This window comes from Doryrhamphus excisus, linkage group LG11, assembly GCF_037039965.1.
Source record: "Doryrhamphus excisus strain RoL-2023G ecotype Guam linkage group LG11, RoL_Dexc_Guam_v1.1, whole genome shotgun sequence".
NCBI classification, from domain to species: domain Eukaryota; kingdom Metazoa; phylum Chordata; class Actinopteri; order Syngnathiformes; family Syngnathidae; genus Doryrhamphus; species Doryrhamphus excisus.
This window is the reverse complement of record NC_136367.1, coordinates 18,111,627-18,137,196: the sequence shown is the minus strand read 5'-3', so window position 1 is coordinate 18,137,196 and position 25,570 is coordinate 18,111,627. Positions and strand designations below refer to the sequence as shown.

The 25,570-nt window shown below is 44.1% G+C and overlaps 2 protein-coding genes across 2 annotated transcripts; one reads left to right on the top strand and one right to left on the bottom strand.

Moving 5' to 3' along the window:
* LOC131135602 (protein FAM3C-like) lies at positions 1-6,922 on the top strand. The gene is made up of 9 exons (XM_058081697.2): positions 1-276; positions 359-454; positions 520-561; positions 636-759; positions 2,499-2,557; positions 5,556-5,606; positions 5,690-5,774; positions 5,846-5,975; positions 6,066-6,922. Exons 1-9 carry the CDS (start codon positions 264-266, stop codon positions 6,150-6,152), a joined length of 687 nt encoding a protein of 228 aa, XP_057937680.2. The 5' UTR covers positions 1-263; the 3' UTR covers positions 6,153-6,922.
* A 4,085-nt stretch (positions 6,923-11,007) lies between these two features.
* camk1a (calcium/calmodulin-dependent protein kinase Ia) lies at positions 11,008-24,958 on the bottom strand. The gene is made up of 12 exons (XM_058065577.2): positions 24,757-24,958; positions 22,382-22,500; positions 17,881-18,012; positions 17,220-17,294; positions 15,402-15,540; positions 15,201-15,327; positions 14,924-14,999; positions 14,130-14,242; positions 13,982-14,060; positions 13,771-13,858; positions 12,635-12,797; positions 11,008-12,459 (listed from the first exon to the last, which is right to left on the bottom strand). The coding sequence occupies exons 2-12, from the start codon at positions 22,465-22,467 to the stop codon at positions 12,356-12,358; spliced, it is 1,182 nt and encodes a 393-aa protein (XP_057921560.1). The 5' UTR covers positions 22,468-22,500; positions 24,757-24,958; the 3' UTR covers positions 11,008-12,355.
* Between the last annotated feature and the right edge of the window lie 612 nt (positions 24,959-25,570).

Genomic DNA, 25,570 nt, shown 5'->3' with positions numbered 1-25,570 from the left:
AGTCGCCTAACAAGGTCAAGGTCATTGTTGGACTGTTGAATGGATGCTATCTGCTATTCGACAACGTGACTTGAGAGAAACTTGATAATCTCGTCCAACGTGTGTGGGCGTGTGCATGTGTGCACAGTGTCACATCCTGCTTCCACGCCGCGCAAGGGCGAGGACGCTGGCTTTCCCATACGTGTGCATCGGAGGATGACACAGACTGGCTGCTGTGACGACAATTAAAAGCCGGCAAAGGATCTGACTTAGCGGATGCAGCCATGAGGCACCGAGGTGAGGTTTTGGTCCATGATGAACATTTTTATGGTCCTTGTGCTGCGTTCACTGACCTCCTCTTGCTCCTTGTGTGTGACAGTCGCTCCCTGTGCTGCCGTCGTCGTTGTCCTTGTGCTGCTGTGGGTCACGTCCGAGCACACCGTGCAAATCCAGCAGAGAGCGAGACAACTTCTCGGTGAGCTTCGATCTCGTTTCTTACCAAGCAAGGTCTCCAACGCCGTGCTTCTGTTTTTTTTCTAGGGATGGAGAGTGTGGATCAAACAGGAGTAAAAGTGCAACCAAGTGAGCAGCATGAAGTTATTTTGTTGATGTCTTTCATCTCTTTCATCACCATTTCGCCTGCGTCTCTCACGCAGACGCATCTTCACCGCCGCCAAAGTGCGGCCTCTCTACAGCGTGCCCGCCTCATCATTTTGCCGTGCACGTGCGCAGCGGAGCCGCTAACGTGGTCGGCCCAAAGATCTGTTTTGATGGGAAAATGTAAGTCCCTCAACAAAGATTTTTGGTTTTGTGACACAAGAGGTGGGATCTCGATTCACACGCACGCGAACCTAGCATAAAAGTCCAAGAACTAAGCCAACCAAGCCAGAATAAAAAAGATTCTAAATGGGCAGTTTCACTCCTTTTTTCCTTGGTGGCGTAACATGATGCGCCAGTGGTAGGGTTTGGCTCCTTTTTTTCTTGGTGGCGTAACGTGATGCGCCAGTGGTAGGGTTTGGCTCCTTTTTTCCTTGCGAGTGTAACGTTATGTGCCATTGCCATTTTTCCTTGGCGATATAACATGATGGGCCCTTGGTGGAGTTTGACTCATTTTTTCCTTGGCTGCATGACATGATGTGCCAATAGTGACATTTGGCTCCTTTTTTCCTTGGCGGCATAACGTGATGTGCTTTTGGGGGAGTGTGGCTCCTTTTTTCCTTGGTGGCATGACATGATGTGCCCTTGATGGAGTTTGGCTCCTTTTTTCCTTGGCAGCATAACGTGATGTGCCCTTGGTGGAGTTTGGCTCCTTTTTTCCTTGGTGGCGTAACGTGATGCGCCACTGGTAGGCTTTGGCACCTTTTTTCCTTGGCAGCATAACGTGATGTGCCCATGGTGGAGTTTGGCTCCTTTTTTCCTTGGTGGCGTACCGTGATGCGACAGTGGTAGGGTTTGTCTCCTTTTTTCCTTGCTAGTGTAACCTTATGTGCCATTGCCATTTTTCCTTGGCGGATCCTTTTTTCCTTGGCACGATGTGCCATTGGTAGAGTTTGACTCCTTTTTTCCTCGCGGCATGACATGATGAGCCCTTGGTGGAGTTTGGCTCCTTTTTTCTTTGGCAGCATAACATGATGTGCTGGTAGTGAAATTTGGCTCCTTTTTTACTTGGCGGCATGACATGATGGGCCCTTGGTGGAGTTTGACTCCTTTCTTACTTGGCGGCATGATGTGACATATCAGCGGCCAGTGTTGGAGATTGGCTCCTTTTTTTCTTGGTGGCATGACATTTTTTGCTGATGGCTGGTAGTGGAGTTTGGCTCTTTTTCCCCTTGGTGGTATGTCATGATGTGCTGGGGGCCAGTTTGGGAGATTGGCTCTTTTTTTCCTCTGCGTCATGGTGTGATGTGAATTGGCGTGTCAGTGGTGAGGGATGTTTCAGCTTCCTTCCTTTCAGCACCTCTGCACTGTCCATGCTGGCGGCCGCTGGTGGAGTCCACTCCTTTTTTCCTTGCTGTATGAAGCGATATGAATAAGGCGAGCCTTCATAGTGACGTTTCTGCAGCAGCTGGTTGTTTTTTTTTAATGCGATCAGAATATTAATAGCGTTCGGTTAATCAATTAGCAAATCAAGTCATCGATTAACTGTTGCTGCTCTGCTGTCGAAGGAGCCTGACAGAGTATTCTGTCTTTCTATTCATTTCTATGAAGAAGGTCTCATCCTCGTCAACTGTCCTTCCGGGACCTTCCATGAAACACCATTAGAAGTTATTTCTATGACTCACTACTGCAACGTCATCAGCTGGGAAAAACTACCCGTCTCACGATGCTAGCACATAACCTTAATACTGATTTTTGTTTTTCAGTGTGATTTTTGTGCACTCAATTGTGAACAAAAATCATGCCAGAGAATCACGACCTCAATTCAAAGCAAGAAAATCAGCATTCATTTTTGTTTTGTTGTGTTTTTTTCCGGGAATGGTGTAATGTGGAGCTAAGCTATGTTTTTATGTGTGCTGCAGCATCATGAGCCACGTGCTCAACAACGTGGGACCCGGCCTCAACATCGTTGTCATCAACGGTCAGCCCAAATTTCTTTCATTTATTTCCAGGTTCACGTTTCACTCATCCTCGGATGAATGAACGGTATTGAACGGTTCATTTATAAAGAATTAAGTAAATACAATACAGTAGGTTGGGATTTCATGTCCGTTGGAAATGTGGTCACCAGGTTTAGACCATTCGATAACCTCTGTCCTTTAGGGTTGTGAGGGATAAACCGATACCACAGGATATCCGTTTCGGCAAACTAGAGATGTGGCTGCATGGGTAGCAGCCTCATGGATCAGAATATATGATTGGAGAGACAAGCACCACGACTCTTAAACAATGTGAGAGCCTGGGCTGCTAATAAAGGGATTGCTCCGTAGCTTTGTAGGACTCAAGACCAGCATTAGCAGCGCGCTAGCTAGTCACCACGGAAAAGATTATCAACACACCAGCAAAACATACATACATTCTAGCAATCGAATTGATCTTGTTTATGATGTATTGTGTACAACAGTGATTCCCAAAGTGTGGGCCGCGGCCCCCTGGTGGACCGTGGTGGTACTGCAGGTGGGCCCTGTGAGGTCATTAAAAATGACACTTATTATTTTTATCATGATGATGATTATTAATAATAATAATAACAATAATAATGTCAAATTATTTTATTAAAATTGTATTATTTATTGAAATAATATAATAACAATTTTAGTAAAATTATTTTTACTAAAATTATATTATTTATTTAAATAATAATAATAATAATAATAATAATAATAATAATTTTAATAAATAACTTGAAAACCAATTCAGGTTTTCAAGTGGGGCCCTGAATTGGTCAAGTTTGCGACCAGACAGGAATAACAGGAAATGAAAAGCACAAAATGAATACGGAGCCACCATCCACCAGTACCAGCCTGGACATTGTTTTTCACAGAAGAAACACACATTAGCACAAACATGAAAGAAAAAGGGGGGGGGGGAATACGGTATCATAGTGGGACATGGTTAGATGGTGCGTTCAAGGGTGAGACGTAAACATGCAAAAACTGGGGGAATTCTAACTGTATATTATTTTTGGAATCAAATAATGGCCCTTATTTCCCAAACTGATTTACATACAATTTGATGTTTTAATGTGTTATTTTGCTGCTTTGAGCAGGCTCGGGGATACGATGTGTTGAGTTGACACCCCTGCTGTCTTCCAACAGAAGAATTGAATTTCAAATGCTGGCCTACAAGACACAACGCGGCCATGCGCCATTAAAGAGCTTTTGGTGCCGTATCAGCCCAGTAGAACGCTAACATTCCCTGAGCTCACACTCACTTTGTGCTTCCAAGGATTTCTTAAAAGTAGCATAAGAGCTAGAGCCTTGGGCTATCGGGCTCCTTTCTTGTGGAACCATCTTCCTGATTCAGTCCGGGGGGCAGACACCCACTCTTTATTCAAAAGCAAACTTAAAAGTCACCTTTTTGCTCATGCTTTTCGTCAGGGCTGACTCAGGCATGACCCGGGTCATCTTTTAGCGGTGCCGCCACAGGCCCGCACTGCCGCAGGATCTCCCTTGATACACGGAGCTTCCCTTTTCCCCTTTTCCCCTTTTCCCGTCTCTCCGTCTCTTCTATCTCTTCATCTCTGTCTGCTCAGGATAACATCACAGCTATGCTAAGGATGCGGCTATTATTAGACGTGCTTCACATTTACCTGCTTGGTATGGGTGGTGGTGGTGGGAGCCGATCATTACCGATGTTGCACTCCTTCCTCCCCTGGTTGCTAACCCCCCCCCCCCCCCCCCAATCCTGTTTCTCCCTCCATCTGCCTTTGGTTCCTGGGTTTTAATCAAGGGGACAGCTTTTCCTTGCCTGACTTGGTGGACATAGACCAGCTCCTAGTAGTCACTATGCAATAACGTCTCTATTTTTCAAGATAACAGCACTTTGGACACTTCTGGTCTACTGTATTGGGGATTAGGAGTGTAAAGCTGATTATAGTGGTGTTATTTCATGTCTAGAGGGCTCTAATCATGTTAAAAACCATTTTTAGAAGGCCATAAACCGGTTTTCTATGTCTTATTCTCTCTTATGTCAACTATATTGGGTAATAGGAGTGTAAAGCTGACTGTAGGGGTGTTATTTCAGGTCAAGAGGGCTCTAATCATGTTAAAAAACATATTTAGAAGGCCATAAACTGGTTTTCTATGTCTTAGTCTCTCTTATGTCAACTATATTGGGTAATCGGAGTGTAAAGCTGACTATAGGGGTGTTATTTCACGTCTAGATGGCTCTAATCATGTTAAAAAACACATTTAGAAGGCTGTAATCTGGTTTTCTATGTCTTCATCTCTCTTATGACAGCTATATTGTGTAATAGGAGTGTAAGGTTGACTATAGGGGTGTTATTTCATGTCTAGAGGGCTCTAATAATGTTAAAAACCACATTTAGAAGGCTGTGAGCTGGTTTTCTATGTCTTAGTCTCTCTTATGTCAACTATATTGGGTAATATGAGTGTAAAGCTGACTACAGGGGTGTTATTTCATGTCTAGAGGACTCTAATCATGTTAAAAACCATATTTAGAAGGCCATTAGCTGGTTTTCTTTGTCTTATTCCCTCTTATGTCAACTATATTGGGTAATAGGAGTGTAAAGCTGACTATAGGGGTGTTATTCCATGCCCAGAGGGCTCTAATCATGTTAGAAACCACATTTAGAAGGCTGTAAACTGGGTTTCTATGTCTTATTCTCTCTTATATCAACTATATTGGGTAATAGGAGTGTAAAGCTGAATATAGGGGTGTTATTTAATGTCTACGGGGCTCTAATCATGTTAAAAACTGTTTTCCCAAGGTTGTAAACCGGTTTTCTGTGCTGTAATATTCAATTTCTAAATAAGGAATCCTACTTTGTGGAAATTCTGTGGCCAATTAATGTCGATAAACGAGGTTGTCATGAAAGTGACTTTTGATAGAAATAATGGGCCAGCTCATGTGGAATATGCGAGGCAACAAGATAATGTTTGCTTGTTTCCTGTCAGGTGACACTGGAGCTGTGGAGAAAAGCGGCTATCTGAATATGAAAGCTGGAAGTAGGAAGTGTCCTCTACGTCTTTTTTTTTTTACCAGCACATTGAAATCCTCGATTCATTCCTTGTTTTGTTCTTTGGAAAAGTCCCAGAGGACATCTTGGCGTACCTGAAAGAGATTAAATCTGGACACATTGTCATCGTGGCCTCGTACGGCGACGTGACAACAAAGTAGGTCCAATTCCCGCACGCGCTAATGATTTACGGCGGCACAAAAATGGCTTCTTTCTTCTTTTTTCCAGGATGACAGACGAAATGAGGGAGATATTCACGGGCATGGGCAGCTCTTTGATCAAGTCAGTAAGTTACCGTGACAACTGGGTATTTGCAGGAAGAGGCGGGACAGGAAACGGCATCAGCGCCTTTGAGAAGGTCAGTGATGCTGCGGCGTGATGCTTCCTCTGCTTCTATTTCTGACACCGCCAAGACGAGTGATTGTCATCTCGGCTCTTCACCTGTCAGCGAGCTGCCAACGACGACAAAAGCAACGCTTACGAGGGATGGCCCATGGCCGTGGAGGTGGGCGGATGTTTCCCCGGGAGATCGTAACGGACCTGCTGCAGTATTTTGGAAAAAAACGGTCTACTAAAAGTCATACAATTACCGGAATGAAAGTGGTAAATGCTGCAGGCGAGCTTTTATTTATAACGTGGCAGCAAAACAGCAGATGAGCACTTCCGCCTTCTTTGCCCCGCCCCATCCGCATACCTACATGGTGGAAGACCCCCCTTTTCATAGCTGTACATATAGTTGCCACTTTTATTCGTGACTTTTTCTTGTCGTAAATGTATTACTTATAGATATGTATTAATATTACATTTACACTTGACAGTATGACAGCTTTTGATCTCATAGATTTATGACTTTAATTCTTGAAAGCTGATATTTTTTGAGGATTTTGACATATCTGACGTATCTTGACGTAAGGCCCACAGACTATTGTGTATAAACGTGGAACCTACCAAAAGAAAGATTAGACTCCCGCTGTCCTTTATCAGAAAAAAATTGTTTTGTGGTGGACAGGAAGCGTGTCTCTTAGTAGTCGGGGGTTGGGTAGAGGGGGGGGGGGGTTGTATCCCAGCTTTAGAGATGTTCCATCTTTGTCATGCAGTTGTAGGCAGTTGGATGGAACCAAACATTGAGTCTTTCTTGGAACTGTCACATGGGATCAGGTCAGGGTCACCAAGGTGGGATCACGTCGGGGTCACCAAAGTGGTATCACATGGGGGTCAACAAAATGGGATCACGCCAGGGTTCGCCAAGGCGGGGTCACCGAGGTCGTATCACTTAGGAGTCAAGGTGGGATCACATCGGGGTCGCCAAGGTGGGATCACGTCCAGTTCACCAAGGTGGGATCACATCGGGGTCACCAAAGTGGGATCACGTTGGGTTCACCAAGGCGGGGTCACCAAGGTGGGATCACATGGGTGTCGCCAAGGTGGGATCACATGGGAGTCAAGGTGGGATCATGTCGGGGTCACCGAGGTGGTATCACATCGGGGTCACCAAGGTGGTATTACATGGGTGTCGCCAAGGTGGGATCACATGGGAGTCAAGGTGGGATCATGTCGGGGTCACCGAGGTGGTATCACATGAGGGTCAACAAGGTGGGATCACGTCAGGGTCACCAAGGTGGTATCACATGGGGGTCAACAAGGTGGGATCCCGTCGGGGTCATCAAGGTGGTATCATCTGGGAGTCATGAAGGTGGGATCACGTCAAGGTTACTGAGGTGGTATGGCATGAGGGTTGCCAAGGTGGGATCACATGGGTTTCGCCAAGATGGGATCACGTTGAGGTCACCAGGATGGCAGTTGCAAGAAAGACTCAATATTTGGTCTCACGCAGATCGGCTCAGTTGCCGACTTTTGTCTCATGTCTGTCGTTTCCCCTAAGGCAGCCCAGTTCCGACTACCAGGAACAACACAGGACACGATCAAGTATTCCCACATAGCGTCCGTGCTGGACCTCCACTTTCCCTGATCCAAACTATTTTCCATCATGTGGTCCACCCATGCCTGCTTCAAAGTCACACTTTCCCTGCTGCCTTTTGTTTTGCTTGCCTATTTAACGTCCCCCACCACTTGAAGTGATCCCACAGTTTTGTGTCATTGTGTGAAAAGCAGGTTTTTTTCACCTTTAAACGAGAGTTCTTTTTTTTTTTCTCCACATGCTAATTGTTAGACTGGTAAAATTCCGGTAACGGTAGAGAACTGGAAAACACGTGCAAAAGGACTCATTTGCAGTGCGGTTAAAAGCGTGCAAGGGGTGAAAGGTGTTAGTGTGCAAATGATCTTGTTCACGTTCGGGCTGCCGTACTCGTCACCTGTTGAACTTGACTGTATTAACGCCTTTTATCACCTGGAATACATTGTGTACACCTGCACCTGATGTTTGTTATTGTGCTTGGAATAGTTTGGCTGATATTTTACACTTTACCTTTTTATCAGTCTAGTCTCGCCACGGTTAACCTCTTTAACAGTGTCGTTTAAAACTGCCATTGCCACTCCATATTATAATCATATATCATTCAATATTTCTTGCATAGCTACAGTGTTGTGGCTTTATTTCCAATGTGAACTCATTGGTTGAACTGAGCATTATTACTATCTTAGTGAAGGCAGAACATCAACTCACATGATGTAGTCCTATAACGAGTCGTGCCTGCCTAGCTCTTATTTATCTGCTTGTCATTATTCCAATTCACGAGGGTATAAAATGATGCTTGCATGTTCGGCGAATGCAGCTTTTGTGTTCACCTGCAAGGTTGTCCCTCGCTGTGAGGCGGCAAGGAGTCGCCCATTAAGCCGCCACTGTCAGCCATAAAGTGCATCATTATTGTCATCATTACCATAACGAGGTGCATTAACTCTACTTGTGCTTCTCCTGGTGTGTTTGTGGGACTCGGGGAAGGCGGCACGCCGCAGGAATGTACACGCAACAAAAATATAAATACAGCAATTCCTCGCAGTATTACGGTTCCATTGTGTAATCACTGTTTCATGGTTGAATATGGCCTTTTTCATTTTAATTAATTTTAAAACAAATTGTACTTGTTATGAGCATAAAATTGCTTAATGATCAAACTAAATGAAATACAAACACAAGGCCGAGCAAGCATTTTTATTGGGAATCGCGTGCAGTATTCTACGTTGGCCGCTAGGTGTCATTGTTCGGTGAGTCGGGCACTAGACTCCTCAACTTCGGTTCCCCGGGGAACACATTTACTGTAACACTGCTGGAGCAGAAGTTTGTTTACGTCTTACATGTCTTTTTTAAATTTTTATTCTGACTACTATAAAGGATAATACAAGTATAAAGCCGTTTAAAGCTGCAAGAAAGAACGCTGGCCAGGAAAAAAAAACAAACAGCAAACGTGTGAGTCTTAGTTTCGTCTAATATGCCTTTTATTTTTATAACTACTATTAGGAAATACAAATGTAAAGGTGACTATAGTGGTGCTACTTAATATATTGAAGGTTCTAATAATGTTAAAGAGGTTGTAAACAGGCTTTGTATGCCATAACTACAAAAATATGCCATCTATGAGTATCGATTATTGCAGTTATTACAGGGTAATCCGCGAAGTAAGGTTCCTTATTTATAAATGGAATATTTAGCATAGCATAGATAGCATAGAAAACCTGAAAACGACCTTCTACATACAGTTTTTAATATTAACAAAGCCCTCTGTGCATGAAATAACACCACTACAATGACCTCACTCATATTACACAATAGAGTAGATAAAATCAGAGAAAATAAGTAATATAAGACATAGAAAAGTATGTGCTAGGTCGTGTGTGTTGCAATTAATTCAACCACATCGGTGGTTTTGTTGAGTGGGAATAGGGAAATAGAGAATACAGAATGTGGAATAATGGTTAGCTTTTGTGGTGATGAAAAACGGGGAGGGTAGGATAAAGGAATAAACAAACAATTTTTATATAGCATTTTAAGAGTGAACATGTTGTTCTGCAATTGTCCAACAGATGGCAGTGCAGGTCCTGCCTTAGAAACATACCTGAAAATAAGGCGTGTATTTTCAGTGACTTTCTAGAAAAGCGATATACAAATCAAATGTTATCATTTTGTAATAGGGAAAGAGCGAAAATATCACAGTAATATAGTAGGTAGATTATGCAGCTTGACAAAAAAGGAACCGTTAAAACATCTACCTATTATTGTGTATGTACAATCCAGTGTATGAGTGAACCTGTTGTTTTGTAGTTGGCCAGTAGAGGGCAGTGCAGGCCCTTCCTAAAAATAACTTTCTATGACGTAGTGTAGTACATCTTTGACGTCACAGCTATCCCCTCTGGCCACAATTAGAAAATATGAAAAACATCTCTCAATATGATGCAGTGCAGTTGTCCTGTATTATGTCTTTAGGCGCATATTTTGCTGATATTTTATTGTGAAAGGTATCTGCAAACACGTGCACGTTTGCCGTGCAACACAAGCGACACGATGCGCACAGACAATGCATAGACAGGGAAGATTTATTTCATTTCCTGCTTTCCGTGGGTACAAATCATTGTATTTGTCTTACATCTTGCTCAGTAAGCCGTGATGCATTGCATCCATACGTTTGTAGCTCAAAACAGCTTTACAAAAAAGGATATACAATATATACTTATATTTATATATACTGTATATATTTCTATATATTTATACAAGTGATTGAAATCGATGCATTTGGAGGTGAGGTGAGGTGATGGGTGAAATGGAGCTTGATGGTGCAAGTAAACGTAGAGTGTCGTCATCATCATCATCATGGTCGTCATAGTGAATCAAAGTGATGGCTATTTGACATGACGATGAAGCCCTTCACACACAAGTTTGCATATTTTGCAGAAATACATAGTGATTGCTTTCCTGGACTCTACTGTGTTTGGAGATCGGGTCGTATTTGAAATGGATGGAAGCGGCCTAGCGTGGTGGTGGTGTGAGTCAAATACCTGCAGCCTCTTTCACACAGAATTCCCGTGAAATTAAAAAGCCGTAACAGTGGAGCAACTGTGTACCTTTAACACAGACACAGACGTCGTCCCGCCTCTTTTACGGCTCTGATACTACCTCCAAACGCGTTGCCGGGTCAGCTTTGTCTCCTTATTCCGTGCCAGTGGCGTTCTTACAGAACCACCTCAAGGAAAAATAGGCGGGAAGGCCGTGTGAAAGGAGCTTGGGGGGGATATGAGAAGCGACTTCCAAGGCTAGCATGCACAATGAGAACAATTAGATGTTTCCCTTTTTTTCCTAATTTCTTTGTTGCTGGTATACAGTTGTCCCTCGCTTTACTGCGGTTTGAATATCACTCTCTCACAATATCACGTTTTTGTTCCCAAAAATAATAACTTCATAAATGATTGCTGTTTTGTGGTGGACTATGGCCTTTTAGTAGTTCAAAAAATTACGCATTCTTGGCCTAAATTAAATTTTTTTTTTTTGCATAAAAATGACTCAATTAACAAAAATACACAGCAGAAGACATTGTACTTGTGGGTGTAGTATCCTACATTGGCCACTATGTGTTGCTAAAACGTGAGGTAATCACCAGAGCAGCCAGTTAATCGTAAATTTAAATTAATCTCAATATGACGAGCTAAAACTCAGCTAGGAACATCCGACGTGATTTGGCACTGGGTTCCCCGGAGACAGCAGTTTTATTCCCGTCTCAAATGAATTATTTACTTATTTATTTAAAGCCGCAATTGGAGTACAATGATAAGTTTGTTATCTTATTTACGTCTAGTATGTCAAATTTTCCCTGATTGTATCTATTATACTGGGTAATAGAAGTGTAAAGTTGACTATAGGGGTGTTATTTCATGTCTAGAGGGCTCTAATGTTAAAAAGCATATTTAGAAGGTTTTTTTTTATGCCATAGCCGCCATGAATATTGAGTCGTACTCGGTGAAAATTCACTTAGCATTTAACCGCGATAAACGAGGGATTACTGTATATATTTTTTATGCCTGGGTATTTAGATGAAAACAAAACGGACAAAATTATGGGGACACGGCAGAATAGTGGAAGCTCTTATAGCTGCAAACTGCTGATTTTTTTCGTCTTATTTTCCACGTGGCATTCTGTCCCAATAATTTTGTCGATGGAGTGCACAAAAACACACACAAAAAAATAGGATTTTTGCGAGAAATGTCAAACAATACGTCCACTGTGCTGTTGTTTGTTTTTGTTTTTTGTTTTTTTTGGTGTTACTCACTTCACATTATATAGCTCAAAAATGACAGCAGTACATCGTCAATACAACAGAGTAGTCATAAGAAGAACAATAATCATCATCTTCATGGTGTGTGTATACTAAAATGAGCATCATTCATGTAAACATATTTTTCACCAGGTCATGCAAACAGGAGACCGACTTCCACGATAGAGGTTGCACGCCACGGGGCAGGCCGAGCGCCCACGCTGAGATCCCAGGCCAAACGTTGTGTCGGATCTCAGTCTGGGCCTCGATTGTCAACAAAACAACCATAAAATAAAGAAGGAAAAATAGACTCCATATGTTTTCACTTCCTTTCCCCAGCATGCAGAGACACTGCAGGTCAGAACCACTCAGCACCGACCCAGTCTGAGCCCCGAGTACAGAACTATTAAGGTTCGCATGGATCTGAGCCATTTCCGAGCCAGACTGGGCGGACGGGCTCTGGATGCTCCGCGGGGACTCCTAATGTCATCGTTTAGAAATGAATCGTTCGGATGATAACAAGAGGAAAGTGAGGTTGTGCTCAGATGCGACTGGCCGGCCTGCAGCAGTAGGTGCAGCTCCTCAGGCTGTCCCGGTCCGTGCTGCCGTCGGCGCTTCCACGCCGCCCGTCGCTGTAGTGGGACACTGTGGACACGACACGCTCGCCAGGTTAGTGCCCCCCCCTACACACTCCCTTGATTCCTGATCCTGGCTCACGTTTAGTGATTTTGAATATAGCGTTATGTTAATGACGGCCCCTGAACACAACAAAAGTCACATCCTTCCAACGTATTATTCTAGCAAGAAAAAGCTAACTCACAGCGCTCTTCCTCGCCGTTCCCTAACTCCTCATCCTCCTCCTCTTCAGGCAGCAGAAGTCCATGGCAGGGGCTGGTGGGAGTGATCTGACTGGGTCCCTCCACGCTGGTCCCCAGCTGCAACCTACGCATGTGGCGCACCACCGCCGTGGCGTTGAATGCTTGCTGCCGCGGGTCAACAAAGACAGAATGCACGGTAAGTTCGGCACCATTTTTTATCAAGGTGGCAGGGTACATCCTGGAACTGGTGGCCAGCCAATCACAGAGCACATATAGACAAACAACCATTCACACTCACATTCATACCTATGGACAATTTGGAGTCGCTAATTAACCTAGCATGTTTTTGGAATGTGGGAGGAAACCGGAGTACCCGGAGAAAACCCACGCATGCACGGGGAGAACATGCAAACTCGAGGGTGGAATTATTGAACTCCGGTCTCCTAGCTGTGAGGCCTGTGTGCTAACCACTTGTCCGCCGTGCAGCCCGGTATTATGTATTAATATATACAAACTATGTTGTGTCCAATCATCAGGACTGCTATCACTTGCGCTTGCTAGCTTACATTTTCCATGAAGTTCCCGGTTATTTTTTTTTCCACATTTATCATGTGACGGCGACAGGCAAGTTCTGAAGTGCATCGGTACTCCCTCGTCAGGTGTGTAGTTGGAGTGTGTAGTTTCACGTTACAATGTGATGGTTGGGTGGTAGGTTCCCGCAAGAAGTGAAATCCGCAAAGTAGCCAACTATAAGTAGACTTTTCTCAGACAGGCAATGATACTTGCTGGGTCGGAGAGGCGGGGTACACCCTGGAACTGGTGGCCAGCCAATCACAGGGCACATACGTATAGACAAACAACCATTCACACTCACATTCATACCTATGGACAATTTGGAGTCGCTAATTAACCTAGCATGTTTTTGGAATGTGGGAGGAAACCGGAGTACCCGGAGAAAACCCACGCATGCACAGGGAGAACATGCAAACTCCCACACAGAGATGGCCGAGGGTGGAATTGAACTCGGTCTCCTAGCTGTGAGGCCTGCATGCTAACCACTCATCCGCCGTGCAGCCCCTATTCCACGTTCAGTGGAATTTCATATTTCCCACTGAAAATGAATGGCCATTTCACCAACCTTCCATTTGCTTTTGGCAAAGTTCTTCTTGATTTGAGCGCTGACGGATTCATGGATGTTCTTGTCCAGAGCCGTGTCCCCGCAGATCCTGAGAGAGTGACACACAGTGGATGAATCTGCAATACACTAGCAAGACTTGTACTCGTAGGTATGACGTGTGTCCCAGTACTTGTGTGTGTACTTGTGGTACTGCAAGAGAAAGCATGCCTACCATGGATGCTGCAGTGCCTGTTCACACGTGTATCTTTTCAGAGGATCCTTCTCCATCATGTGGCAGATGAAGTCTTTGGCTAACAAATGAAAGTTGCGTTCATGACAACAGATTGCATTTTGTTTGGGGTTATTTATTTAAGGTATACCTGAGTCGGAGATGTCATCCCAGTAGGGAGAGTCAAATTCATACTCCGCCTTCAGGATCTGCTCAAACAGCTTGGCGTCGTTCTCGTCGTAAAACGGAGGATAGCCACACAATCTGAAAGGGTGTAATGAGAATATTCATTCATTCATTTTCTACTGCTGGAGCCTATCCCAGCTGTCTTCAGGCGAGAGGCGGGGTACACCCTGGACTGGTGGCCAGCCAATCACAGGGCACATATAGACAAACAACCATTCACACTCACATTCATACCTATGGACAATTTGGAGTCGCTAATTAACCTAGCATGTTTTTGGGAGGATGTGGGAGGAAACCAGAGTACCCGGAGAAAACCCACGCATGCACGGGGAGAACATGCAAACTCCCCACAGAGGGAGGGATTGAACCCTGGTCTTCTAGCTGTGAGGTCTGCGTGCTAACCACTCGACCGCCGTGCCGCCCGTAATGAGAATATGTAAAAAAAAAAAAAATGACATGTGGCGCCCCCTAGCGATTGTGCTGCATTGTAAGACATGTAATACAGATGTAAATAAAACACAATGGCCAATGACTTATGGGCAAGACATTTTGCTTGATAGCGGCCAGGTTTGTCAACTAATCTTGCTCAAATTTTACACACATGTGCTCGTCAGGCTCCTAAGGGTGTGTGCTGATTCGGCAAAAGATACTCAAGTGATACATCAAGCCGACTTATGAATCAAACTTATTATATTTCATCTTATTTATAACAGTTTTGTATTGGATCCTGTCCAATGCTGAATACAAATCCAAACTCACAGAATATACGAAATGACTCCTATGGACCAGCAATCCACGGCTTTGCTGTACGGTTTCTGGGCGAGGACCTCCGGAGCTGTTGAGTACACACAAAAACTCGTCATCTTGACCCGTGTTGATCTGCTAGGTCACGTTAACAAAGTCGAGAGTACTCGTAGAGTACTTGTACTTGACTCAGTAGTGGATAAGAGAGCCTCTCACAAGATAAAGTGTACGAGAGGATGTCAGCTGAGCGTACAAAAGAGAGGGCGGCTCACCCGGAAAATGAATACCTCACCCACGTATCCAGGAGTACCGCAGGCCGTGGACATGACGCTGCCGGCTCCTTCGATCTTGGACAAGCCGAAATCACTGATCATGATCTTGGAGTCTTCGTCCATGCTGTAATACAGCAAATTCTCCGGCTAGGAAAAAACACAGCGGTTACAGGACGCCGTATACAAAATGGAGACAGCGCTGATTCCTCGTTTCTTGCTACCTTCAAGTCTCTGTGCACAATCCCCATATCGTGGAGATATTTGACTGCGTCCAAGATCTGGCGGATGAGCTGGCTGGCGTCTCTCTCCGTGTAAAAACCCTTCTCCACAATCCTGTCAAACAGCTCGCCGCCTGATACACTGCCCAGTGAAGGCAACAGAAAAACAGCTTCAGTGTTACTCCGTGTACTTTTCACTACCTGCTGGGATCAAAGGAGTCTTAACAGTTGGCGTTGACGGCGTTCCTCAAGGCTCTACTCTCGAGCCACGTGCATTCAACTTAAACTTGTGTTAAAGAAGTGTCTGAAGGACAGGACTTTGAGGAACACTTCTCTTCAGTTTCTGTCACATAATAGTAATCTGACATTTGTGTTTGGCTTGTAAACAAACGTCTCAAGAAGTTAGCTTGAAAGCTAACAGCTTTTGAGGGACTCCCATTGTGATTTTTGTACCTCAGGGCTCCATTCACAGCATTTTTTTCAATCATAGTTCGGAAATGTTGTAGATTGTGTGAAGTGGACTTCCTCAAGGTTCTGTCGTTGAGCCACTAAAATTGTGTGTGAAGAAGCGGTTCTAGAACAGGCCCTTGAGGAAGTCTTACTTCACAGTAGCATGTAAAGAGGTTTATCTACAAACGCCGGCTTTTGTTGAAGTAAATGTTCACGTTTTTTTAACAAAAGTGGCTCAAAGATAGAATTTTTGTTCATTTTTGTTCCCCAAAGCTCTGAACACACATGGCATGAGAATAGAACCTTGAAGAACTCCATTTGCAGTAGCATGTACAGTAGGATGGGTTAAAAGGCTACATACGTTGGTTTTAGTTAGTATATTCATTCATTCATTTTCTACCGCTTTTCCTCACGAGGGTCGCGGGGGGAGGGGGGTGCCTTTGGGCGAGAGGCGGGGTACACCCTGGACTGGTGGCCAGCCAATCACAGGGCACATATAGACAAACAACCATTCACACTCACATTCATACCTATGGACAATTTGGAGTCGCCAATTAACCTAGCATGTTTTTGGAATGTGGGAGGAAACCGGAGTACCCAGAAAACCCACGCATGCACGGGGAGAACATGCAAACTCCACATAGAGATGACAGAGGGTGGAATTGAACCCTGTGATTGAACCTAGCTGTGAGGTCTGTGCGCTAACCACTAGACCGCCGTGCCACCCTAATTAGTATATTGTTCAATGCAAAAACATGTTGAAGAAGTGGTTCCAAAACAGAACCGGGAGGAACACCTTGCTTGTCATTTTTGTTCCCCAATGCTGTGTTCTCTAGAGTTCTTCAAGGCTCTGTTCTTTGGCTGTGTTGTGTACAAGAAGTGAGGACAAAGCATGCAGACGGCTTTAACGTCTACAAAAACTGGCAAGCGAAGCTCCTCAGGGCTCTGTCCTTGAGCCCCTTCAGTTACATTTGTTTTTAACTTGTCTGGTTCAACCATGCCCGCTTACTGTGAAAGCGTGACTGGTTGGTATCCATGACGTGTTAAAGTAGTGGCTGGAGAGCAGAGCCTTGAGGAACCCCTTGAACATCAGTACTAGCTGAGATATTGAAGGGCAGCATTGTTGCTAATCATGATGCATCATTGGGTGACACAGTCAAGCATTAGTCAACGTGTCCATGCATTGATCTCCGCTAGGCTCAGCTACTTGTTCCGTTTAAAAAAAAACCCTGCCGTCGCAGATGAAAGGTTTGAATATTTCATTTGGACTATAAACAGTGCATTCTGTGCATGTGACGTTAGAGCGTAGCGTCGTTTTTACAACAACAAGCACACAACTTTATCCGGCGATGAACGTAAAGCACAACTCACAGCTGCATGACGAGGTACAGATGAGATGTGCTTTCAAAGATGTCCTCCAGCGAGACGATGTTAGGGTGCTTGATTCTGTGGAGGAATCATAATGTGAGTATGGTTTTTTTTCCAGATGTCATTGGAATTTACGGGGAAGTAAGCGCGCTGCTCGGAATAGATTTCCAGTGTAAAATATGCAGCGTGAAGCATCCAACAGAGCATCTCTGTCACTTTAACACCGTGGCAGATGATGGAGGATTTTACAGGATGAGCATCTTGTCCCACATTGTGTTTTTTTTTTTTTCCTTTCTTGACTCATCCCATTTAATGCTCTTTTATTTGCTTAATAGTGACTGCAGATCTGAGTCCATAACCGCCCCCCACTCCTCTCTTTTCCCCTTATGTCTCCTTCTCTTCAATACACTGCTGCAGGGAACTCCACACCATCTCCGCCTCTGTGTGCTGTTGCCCTGGCAACAGGGACACTAAAAATAGGTCTATCTTCTTTACTCCTGACATTTCCGGTGCACAATCCGAGTGTTTCTACTGACACCGTGAATCGGGTGGCCTGTTCTGTTGACCCCCGGCGTATAATCTGCATGTGGATAAGCCGTGCACGCGCCAAAATGCGTCCGCCGCCAACAACAACAACAACAACGGCGGCTTTGGCCCAACTCACCTGTGTAGTACGGCGATCTCGTTCTCCACATTGTTCTCTTTGCCTTCCAGAGCTTTCTTTGGGATGCACTTGATGGCCACTAGCCTCTGGGTTCTCTTCTCCTCGGCGAGCAGCACCTCAGAGAAGGCGCCCCTGGGGAGGACATACATTGAAATGGTGATGTTTGTGGCGCGGGCGGCACGGCGGTCGAGTGGTTAGCGTGCAGACCTCACAGCTAGGAGACCAGAGTTCAATCCCACCCTCGGCCATCTCTGTGTGGAGTTTGCATGTTCTCCCCCGTGCATGCGTGGGTTTTCTCCGGGTACTCCGGTTTCCTCCCACATTCCAAAAGCATGCTAGGTTAATTGGCGACTCCAAATTGACCATAGGTATGAATGTGAGTGTGAATGGTTGTTTGTCTATATGTGCTCTGTGATTGGCTGGCGACCAGTCCAGGGTGTACCCCGCGTCTCGTGAGGAAAAGCGGTAGAAAATGAATGAATGTTTGTGGCGCCCCTTATAGGTTGAGTTCAGAGTGCTCCGGAATACGTGCAAGCATAATGTCGAGGTCAGAGTTCAATGACACCAAAAAAAACCCAAATCTCCAAAATCGGCATACAGATAGCAGGTTGATCAGTTGGCCAGCTTTTGGTGACGATTGACGCGATAGCCAAAGCTTTAAAAGCTAAGAAAAATCACTATTGTCGCAAAAGTCCAATCTCAAGGTGGAATCGAACACATGGATTCATTCCAAGCTACTCGACTGTAATCACAGCGTCCGTACAAAGACAGAAATGACATATGGAGTGACAAGACACCCTGCGGTGAATTAGATAAAAGCCTATATGGAGGCCATTGACTGTTTACTGATAAACACCTGCATGTACTTTTTGCATGCTTGGCGGTGACTGGATGAATAATTCAAAGCGGTTACATTACTGAGATGTTTTGGGTGGTGGTCGTGAAAAGATCTTGCACGCGCAGGAAAACATTTTCCAGGAGCGGCATCTTTACGCCTTTGAATAATATATCAAGCAAATGTAGCCAAAAGACTGCAATGATGGATTGTGGAGCGCAGGAGGAGGCCGTGAACACGGGCAGCAAACCGCAGGGACGCTGAAAGACAAGCAAAGCGGCCCGCTGGGGGTACCTGAACGTCTCACGGTGGTGGTTCGCTCACTTTGCAGTAACAGCGGTTGCCCGTTCATCCGGAAGAACACGTGTGAGGTCAGAGGTTCACCGTCTCTGTTCTTACTTCATCCCATAGGTGTTGAATGGAGTTCCTCCACACCAATGTCATGGTCATGCCAGGAGTTGACAAAGAAACGCGTCCGTAAAGTGTGCTAATGCACCATTTTCCTCCAAATAATTGTTTTTCCAGCTCAACTAGCTAGCCTGGATCTGCCAAATACATATATGTCAATGGACAAAGTGGAACAAATTGCAAATGTTCTTGTTTGTCGTTTTTTTGGTAGCATGTAAGCTAGCAGACTCTTATGCGTTAATATTGTATCATGACTTAAACAAAGAAAATGCTAGCTAGCATGCTAATTCTTGGTTCCTGGGGAATGACGTTAAGATCCTGGACTCTACCATTCTGCAGTAATGGGGGAACACCTCCATTGTGACCTAAACAACAAAAGTAGACTTTACCTGTTAAAAATTTATTTTTTTTTTGTTCACACGTTAGCTAGCTAGGATCTATGGATCTACCATTTACATTCTGGGACAAGCAAAAGGCTTTCATTGTGACTCAAATGAGGCGAAAAAAGAAAATTCATTGAACAAAAGTTGACAAAAAAAATCATGGAAAAGTATATTTTTGTTTGTTTGGTCACATGCTAGCTGCTAATGTAAGACCTACGGGACTCTACCATTTACATTCTTGGACAAGGGAAATACTTTTGTTGCGACTCAAACAGCAAAAGAAGAACAATCTTGTCACAAAAGTTGAACAAAATTATGGAAAAGTATAATTTTGTTTGTTTGGTCACATGTTAGCTAGCATGTTATTTTTTGGTTCATGGTGGAAAATGTAAAACGTACAGGACTCTACCATTTACATTCTAGGGCAAGAGAAAAGCTTTTGTTATGACTAAATTTGTCAAACAAAAGCTTTTTAATAAGAAAAAAATAATATTTTTGTTTTTTGTTTGTTTGCTAGCTAGCAAACTATGTTCTGCTTAATGGAAGACAAACATTAAGACAGTTGAATTGACAATTGACAGTCCTTGTTTTTTGCGCTTGGTAGAGCAAAAAAAGGTGACAGCAAGTGACGGTGATTATTAGCAAGTGTACCATCAATTAGGCTAATATTTGTAAAGTGACACTCGCCGCTGGGAGCCGTGCACAGTGGCACGCGTGTACTGTTGCTGTGAGACACGTGTAATTAAACATCCACTAGCTCATTCCTCCTTGGAGACGTCGCATGGGGGCGGGCCCTCTGCGGGGGGGTTTGCTTCATAACAGACAGAGATGGAGAGAGTCACCTGTTATCTTGCATGGATGAGGTTTACTTAAGGCCATCCGCTGGTAAATACTTGAACTTGTTCTTAGCGTCAAACATCATCGGTGTATTGGGCCGTGGTCCAAACTGGGTTGTGCTTTATTTATGCTGTTCTATATGTGGAGAACTTCACTTCTCCACCAAGGCCGGAAGGAGGAAACTTGTTCCTTTGATCCCGAAGGCTTCTTGACTGTGGAGTGTCCCTGTTTATGTTTCTGGTGGGGGGGTGTCACAATGGGGTTGTTGTTGTGGTGTGGCTGGTGAGCGAGCGTCCCGGTGGGAAAACTTCACATCAATGGCTCCTCTTCCAGGGGTGGATGTCAGGATGTTGTTGTAAGCAGACGCTAGGTCAGGGGTAGGACCAGATGCAGAACATTTCCCCAAACCGAGGTCCAGACCAGTCGTTTTTAATAGTGTCTATCACTTCGATGGTTAAATTGGTCAATGCATTTCCTTAACTCTCCTCTGTGAATCACCACCCAAGGGGGTTTGAGTGCCGGAGTGATCCGAGGAACGATGCTGCTCCTAGTAGGGTCCCCCAAAGCTAACATGTCAGACAAAAACTGATTGAGAAGCCAAATGAGAGCCCACAACTCAACCGCATGTGGGACACTGAGGCCTTACCCTGGAGCCAGGTCTGGGGGAAGGGCCCAGTGGTTAGACCCAGCCAGGCCCTGCCTGAAAAATCCACATCTGGAAATCTGGACTCGGACCACGGTCCACCAGTTACTGATCCATGCGATCGGCTCAGCAGCCATGTCAACCAAAGTCGGACATTGTTGTCCCCAACGGAACGTCCCTTCTTTTATGGACGCAAATGGGCCAAAGGAACTACTCTCCTATCTCCCATACGTTTATATAAAGGTTGCTTGGTCTCTCCAATGTAGAGGTCATGGTACTCCTCATTTCTTCTCCTGTTTCTATCCTCCTGCATGTATGAAATACCTGAATGGGTGACATTGAACCATTGGACATAAGCTGTGAAGTTGGGAATAGATCTATGAAAGCTTCTCCTGGACCGAAGTGCACTTATATCATCTCCTCATGGAATGATTCAATGATTATTTGCATGCCAATGTAAAAAAAACAAAACAAAACTGCATGGTGTGGCAAATAGCGAGACATGGTGAGACCCGAGCACGAAGGAATATGCTGCGTCCACACTAACGATATGTCTTCCTGTCCCATCTGCTCCATCTGCCTGACACAGCAATACAACTGTGAGGATTAGCTGGGAATGCAATATAATATTTCAGCATAAATCAATTAACTTCACGCTGTAGAAGCTCCTCTGTAAGCCTCCGTGTGTGTGTCAGCCGGTAAGGAGCTTTTCAGCCGCACATTCACTCTGACCTCTGCCACTCCGACAGGGAAGACAATATGGCTGTGTTCGAATCCATGCCTGTACTATCCGCACTCCGTACTGCATACCCAATCCATTAGACAGTATGCAAAGCGTTTACACTGCAGCGTACTACATGATAACCCACAATGCATTGCGCTCCTACCCGAGCCAAAATCGACAGGCTGAAGCTGATTTCACTTTAGCTCTAAACTCTTTAAATACATAACTTTATTGAGATTTTTTTTAATCAGGCGACAAAGTGGCCGTTTAGATCCCGAGTGTGCCATTTATTTGTCCAAATACAAATTTGGCAAAATTTAAGCTAGCTGAAGTGAGCAACGCACTTCCGGTTATTTTCACAAAATAAAACACCCCGGGCTGCACGGTGGTTGAGTGGTTAGCACACAGGACTCACACCTAGGAGACCCAAGTTCAATTCCACCTTCGGCCATCTCTGTGTGGAGTTTGCATGTTCTCCCCGTGCATGCGTGGGTTTTTTCCGGGTACTCCGGTTTCCTCCCACATTCCAAAAACATGCTAGGTTAATTAGCGACTCCAAATTGTCCATAGGTATGAATGTGAGTGTGAATGGTTGTTTGTCTATATCTGCCCTGTGATTGGCTGGCAGATTGTGTCTTATGTATATTATGACTCTGTGACTTCCAACTTACGTTCCCAGCACTTCTTTGAAGTCATAATATTCCTTAATGTCGGACGTCTTCTTTTTCCATCCGTTGCCATCCTCTCCAAGAGGCATCCTACTGCGCTGACTGGATTCGCCACGCTACGGCTGCCAGGTGACAAGAAAACACAGTCACTATTCTCTTCATTCTTACCCCAAAAAATGCCTTTTTACAGACTTTGTCTTACAGCAGGGGTGGGCAAACTACGGTCCAGGGGCCACATCCGGCCCGCCAAGTGTTTAAATACGGCCCGTCTGTTCTTTTCAAACATACAGTCTGGCATCATGGCTTGAGCCAACCTTTTGATGATTTAGGTAGATTTTTAATCAATTTGTTTTTACATATATTAATTATATGTGTAAAATATATACTCTGCCCCCCCCCCCCCCCCCTCGTCAATTTTGTGAAATCATTTCGGGCCGTGAGTCAAAAATTTGCCCACCCCTGTTTTACAGTATATCTTCCCAAGGGACTGTACTAGAAATTAAACTTGTGTATGCTCTAGAGTAGTCAGTGTACAACTTAGCAGTCAACACATTACTGTCTAAATATCTGGCAACGCAACATGAATTTCAACAGGAAGCAGAAACTATAGGACAACACCCCTCCAAGATGACGAGTGCCCTGCCCCAGTATCCATCTAGCCCAATTCCATTTCCGTAGTTTTGTCCCTTGAGAAGATACAATATTGTGATTGCCGACGTGTGTACTAAACGCCCGGCTTTCTATTTGGACTGCAGAGTATTTCCTGCCTGTGCCGTCCATAAAAATAGATCCATTACGCTTTGCCTGATGTGATTAATGCTTGATTAGTGCAGCTCATGTTTGACAGACAAGACAACACCAACACAAACATCTCTATGGGGTTCACAGATTCACAGGCTCACAGATACATCTTGGTACATGTGGAAGTACCGTATTTTCCGGACTATAAGTCGCACTTTTTTTCATAGGTTGGCTGTTCCTGCGACTAAAAATGAAAAAACTGTTTATGTTACATAAACACTGGACACCTTTTCTGTTCATGTTTATTTTTTGTTTAGCTGAATAACCATTGTTAGCGTAGCCTGTTGTCTATTCTTTTATTAATGTTAGAACTTGCCTTCCAAGATGACGTAATATCTGTTTTGGTCAAGTAGTTTGTAAAATAAATAATGTGCAAAAAATGTGACTTATACTCCAGTGTGACTTATGTATTTTTTTACCTAATTATGCATTTTTGGCCTAGTGCGACTTATACTTCGGAGCAACTTATAGTCCAGAAAATACGGTATTTTGACTGACATTTGCCTTTATACCACAGCAGTGGATTTAAAGTAAAACAATAACGATGTCATTTAAGAGGTTTAAGGAAAATATTTAAGAATTACAGCCTCTTATGCTGACTACCACACCTTGATTTGATATCATTGCAAAGAAAATCATCATTTTTAATAATATTATTTCATATATTTTTCATTTGGGATGCACGGCGATCGAGTGGTTAGCGCGCAGACCTCACAGCTAGGAGACCCGAGTTCAATCCCACCCTCGGCCATCTCTGTGTGGAGTTTGCATGTTCTCCCCGTGCATGCGTGGGTTTTCTCCGGGTACTCCGGTTTCCTCCCACATTCCAAAAACATGCTAGGTTAATTAGCGACTCCAAATTGTCCATAGGTATGAATGTGAGTGTGAATGGTTGTTTGTCTATATGTGCCTTGTGATTGGCTGGCGACCAGCTGGGATAGGCTCAGCTCGTGAGGATAAGCAGTAGAAAATGAATGAATGAATATTTTTCATTTAATGACAATAATTTGCTGTACTTCTTGCTGCCTTCACTTTAGTCTTCACCATAAAAGAAAAGCAATGTATTTGTCATTCCAAATCCATTGTGTCCAAAACTATTCTGTTGCCAAAAACTGTGCCTTATAAGTGTAGCACCACTGACTCTTTTTTTCTGCTGACAACAAAAAGGGGCCAGAAATAACAGCTTGGAAGTAGGGCAAACAGTGCAGCAAGGCCAGTCACAAAAAAGGAAGGCAAAAAAAAAAAAACCCATGCGGGTTCAGTAAAGGAGATAATGGCTGGGAAACCTTGGCTCATTGGCAAGATGCTTGAATACTGTTGCATGTGAAAATGAATTTTCTTCATTTAAACAAAATCTTCAGGAAAAATGCACGTGCAAATTAAAAAGAAATAGTGCTTTTGAGCATGCAAGGTGGGGGGGGGGGGGTGCAAATGCACTGTGGGTGTACTGCACCACTCAAGGAGGTGGCACGCAAAGCAAGACTGCATCTTTCAAATCCTCATGCATGGACACCGTACGGCTTTTAGAGGTTCTCGGGGCACGGACGTCGAACACGTAGAGGCGAAAAGAGACCTACCTAAATGGCGATCTGTGCCCGGGATGTGCGCTCCTTGCCTCCGGGAGTGACGCGCTGCTGCTGCTGCTGCTGGCCGGGCTTGTGCGCAGCGCCGCTCGGCTCGTGCTCCTCCTGACGTCAAGACGAGCGCACGAGCGTCTCCCCCTCGGACGCACGGTGCAGCATGAACTCGCTTTCTGCGCTTCTGACACGTCGTGGTGATAATACCACGCAAGGTGCTGAAATTGAGCATACAAATATGAATAAAATCCATAACTTGACACCCAACTTGACACCATTTCTAGTTAGCATGCGTTTACCGTGTGGAAGCTCACTCGGTATTTTAGGTAACATATTGTTCCTAAATTTAAGATCTCATTGTGGTGGGCGGATCGATGTAAATATCGATAATATCGAATCCGATGTTGGTATCCATATTGATCGATACCAGTGTAAAAAAAATCGATGCTTTGGTTTACAACCTTGTGCGAAAATCAATGCTTCTCGGACAAATAATTTGTTTTAAATGTTTTATAATATTTGTTGTGAGGTGATAATTTTGTAGGCTTTGTTTATTTAAGAAGAAAAAAAACAGAAATAAGTGATTTTGTGTTTTGTGTTGTTTCCGAATAAAAACGTTTATTGTCCTAATAAAGTACTTATATTTACTGCCTAAATTATTTTTCTTAATGTTTAACATATTAATAATCTAAAGGGTAAATCACAAAAAGGGCATAGAAATACATTCATATTGATAATACCGCCTTAAGTATCGGTATATTACTACTTGGTATCGGATCGATACAAAATCGCACACCACTAAAATCAAAATAGC

What these genes read in the sequence shown, in the direction of transcription:
- LOC131135602 (XM_058081697.2), top strand. An exon ending in ATCTGTTTTGATGGGAAAAT is followed by an intron (nt 760 to 2,498) that starts GTAAGTCCCTCA and finishes TGTGTGCTGCAG; the next exon opens with CATCATGAGCCACGTGCTCA. An exon ending in TACGGCGACGTGACAACAAA is followed by an intron (nt 5,775 to 5,845) that starts GTAGGTCCAATT and finishes TCTTTTTTCCAG; the next exon opens with GATGACAGACGAAATGAGGG.
- camk1a (XM_058065577.2), bottom strand. Translation starts at nt 22,467, where the DNA reads ATGCCTCTTGGAGAGGATGGCAACGGATGGAAAAAGAAGACGTCCGAC. An exon ending in TTGTGCACAGAGACTTGAAG is followed by an intron (nt 15,328 to 15,401) that starts GTAGCAAGAAAC and finishes GTTTTTTCCTAG; the next exon opens with CCGGAGAATTTGCTGTATTA. An exon ending in GGAGTCATTTCGTATATTCT is followed by an intron (nt 14,243 to 14,923) that starts GTGAGTTTGGAT and finishes ACACCCTTTCAG; the next exon opens with ATTGTGTGGCTATCCTCCGT.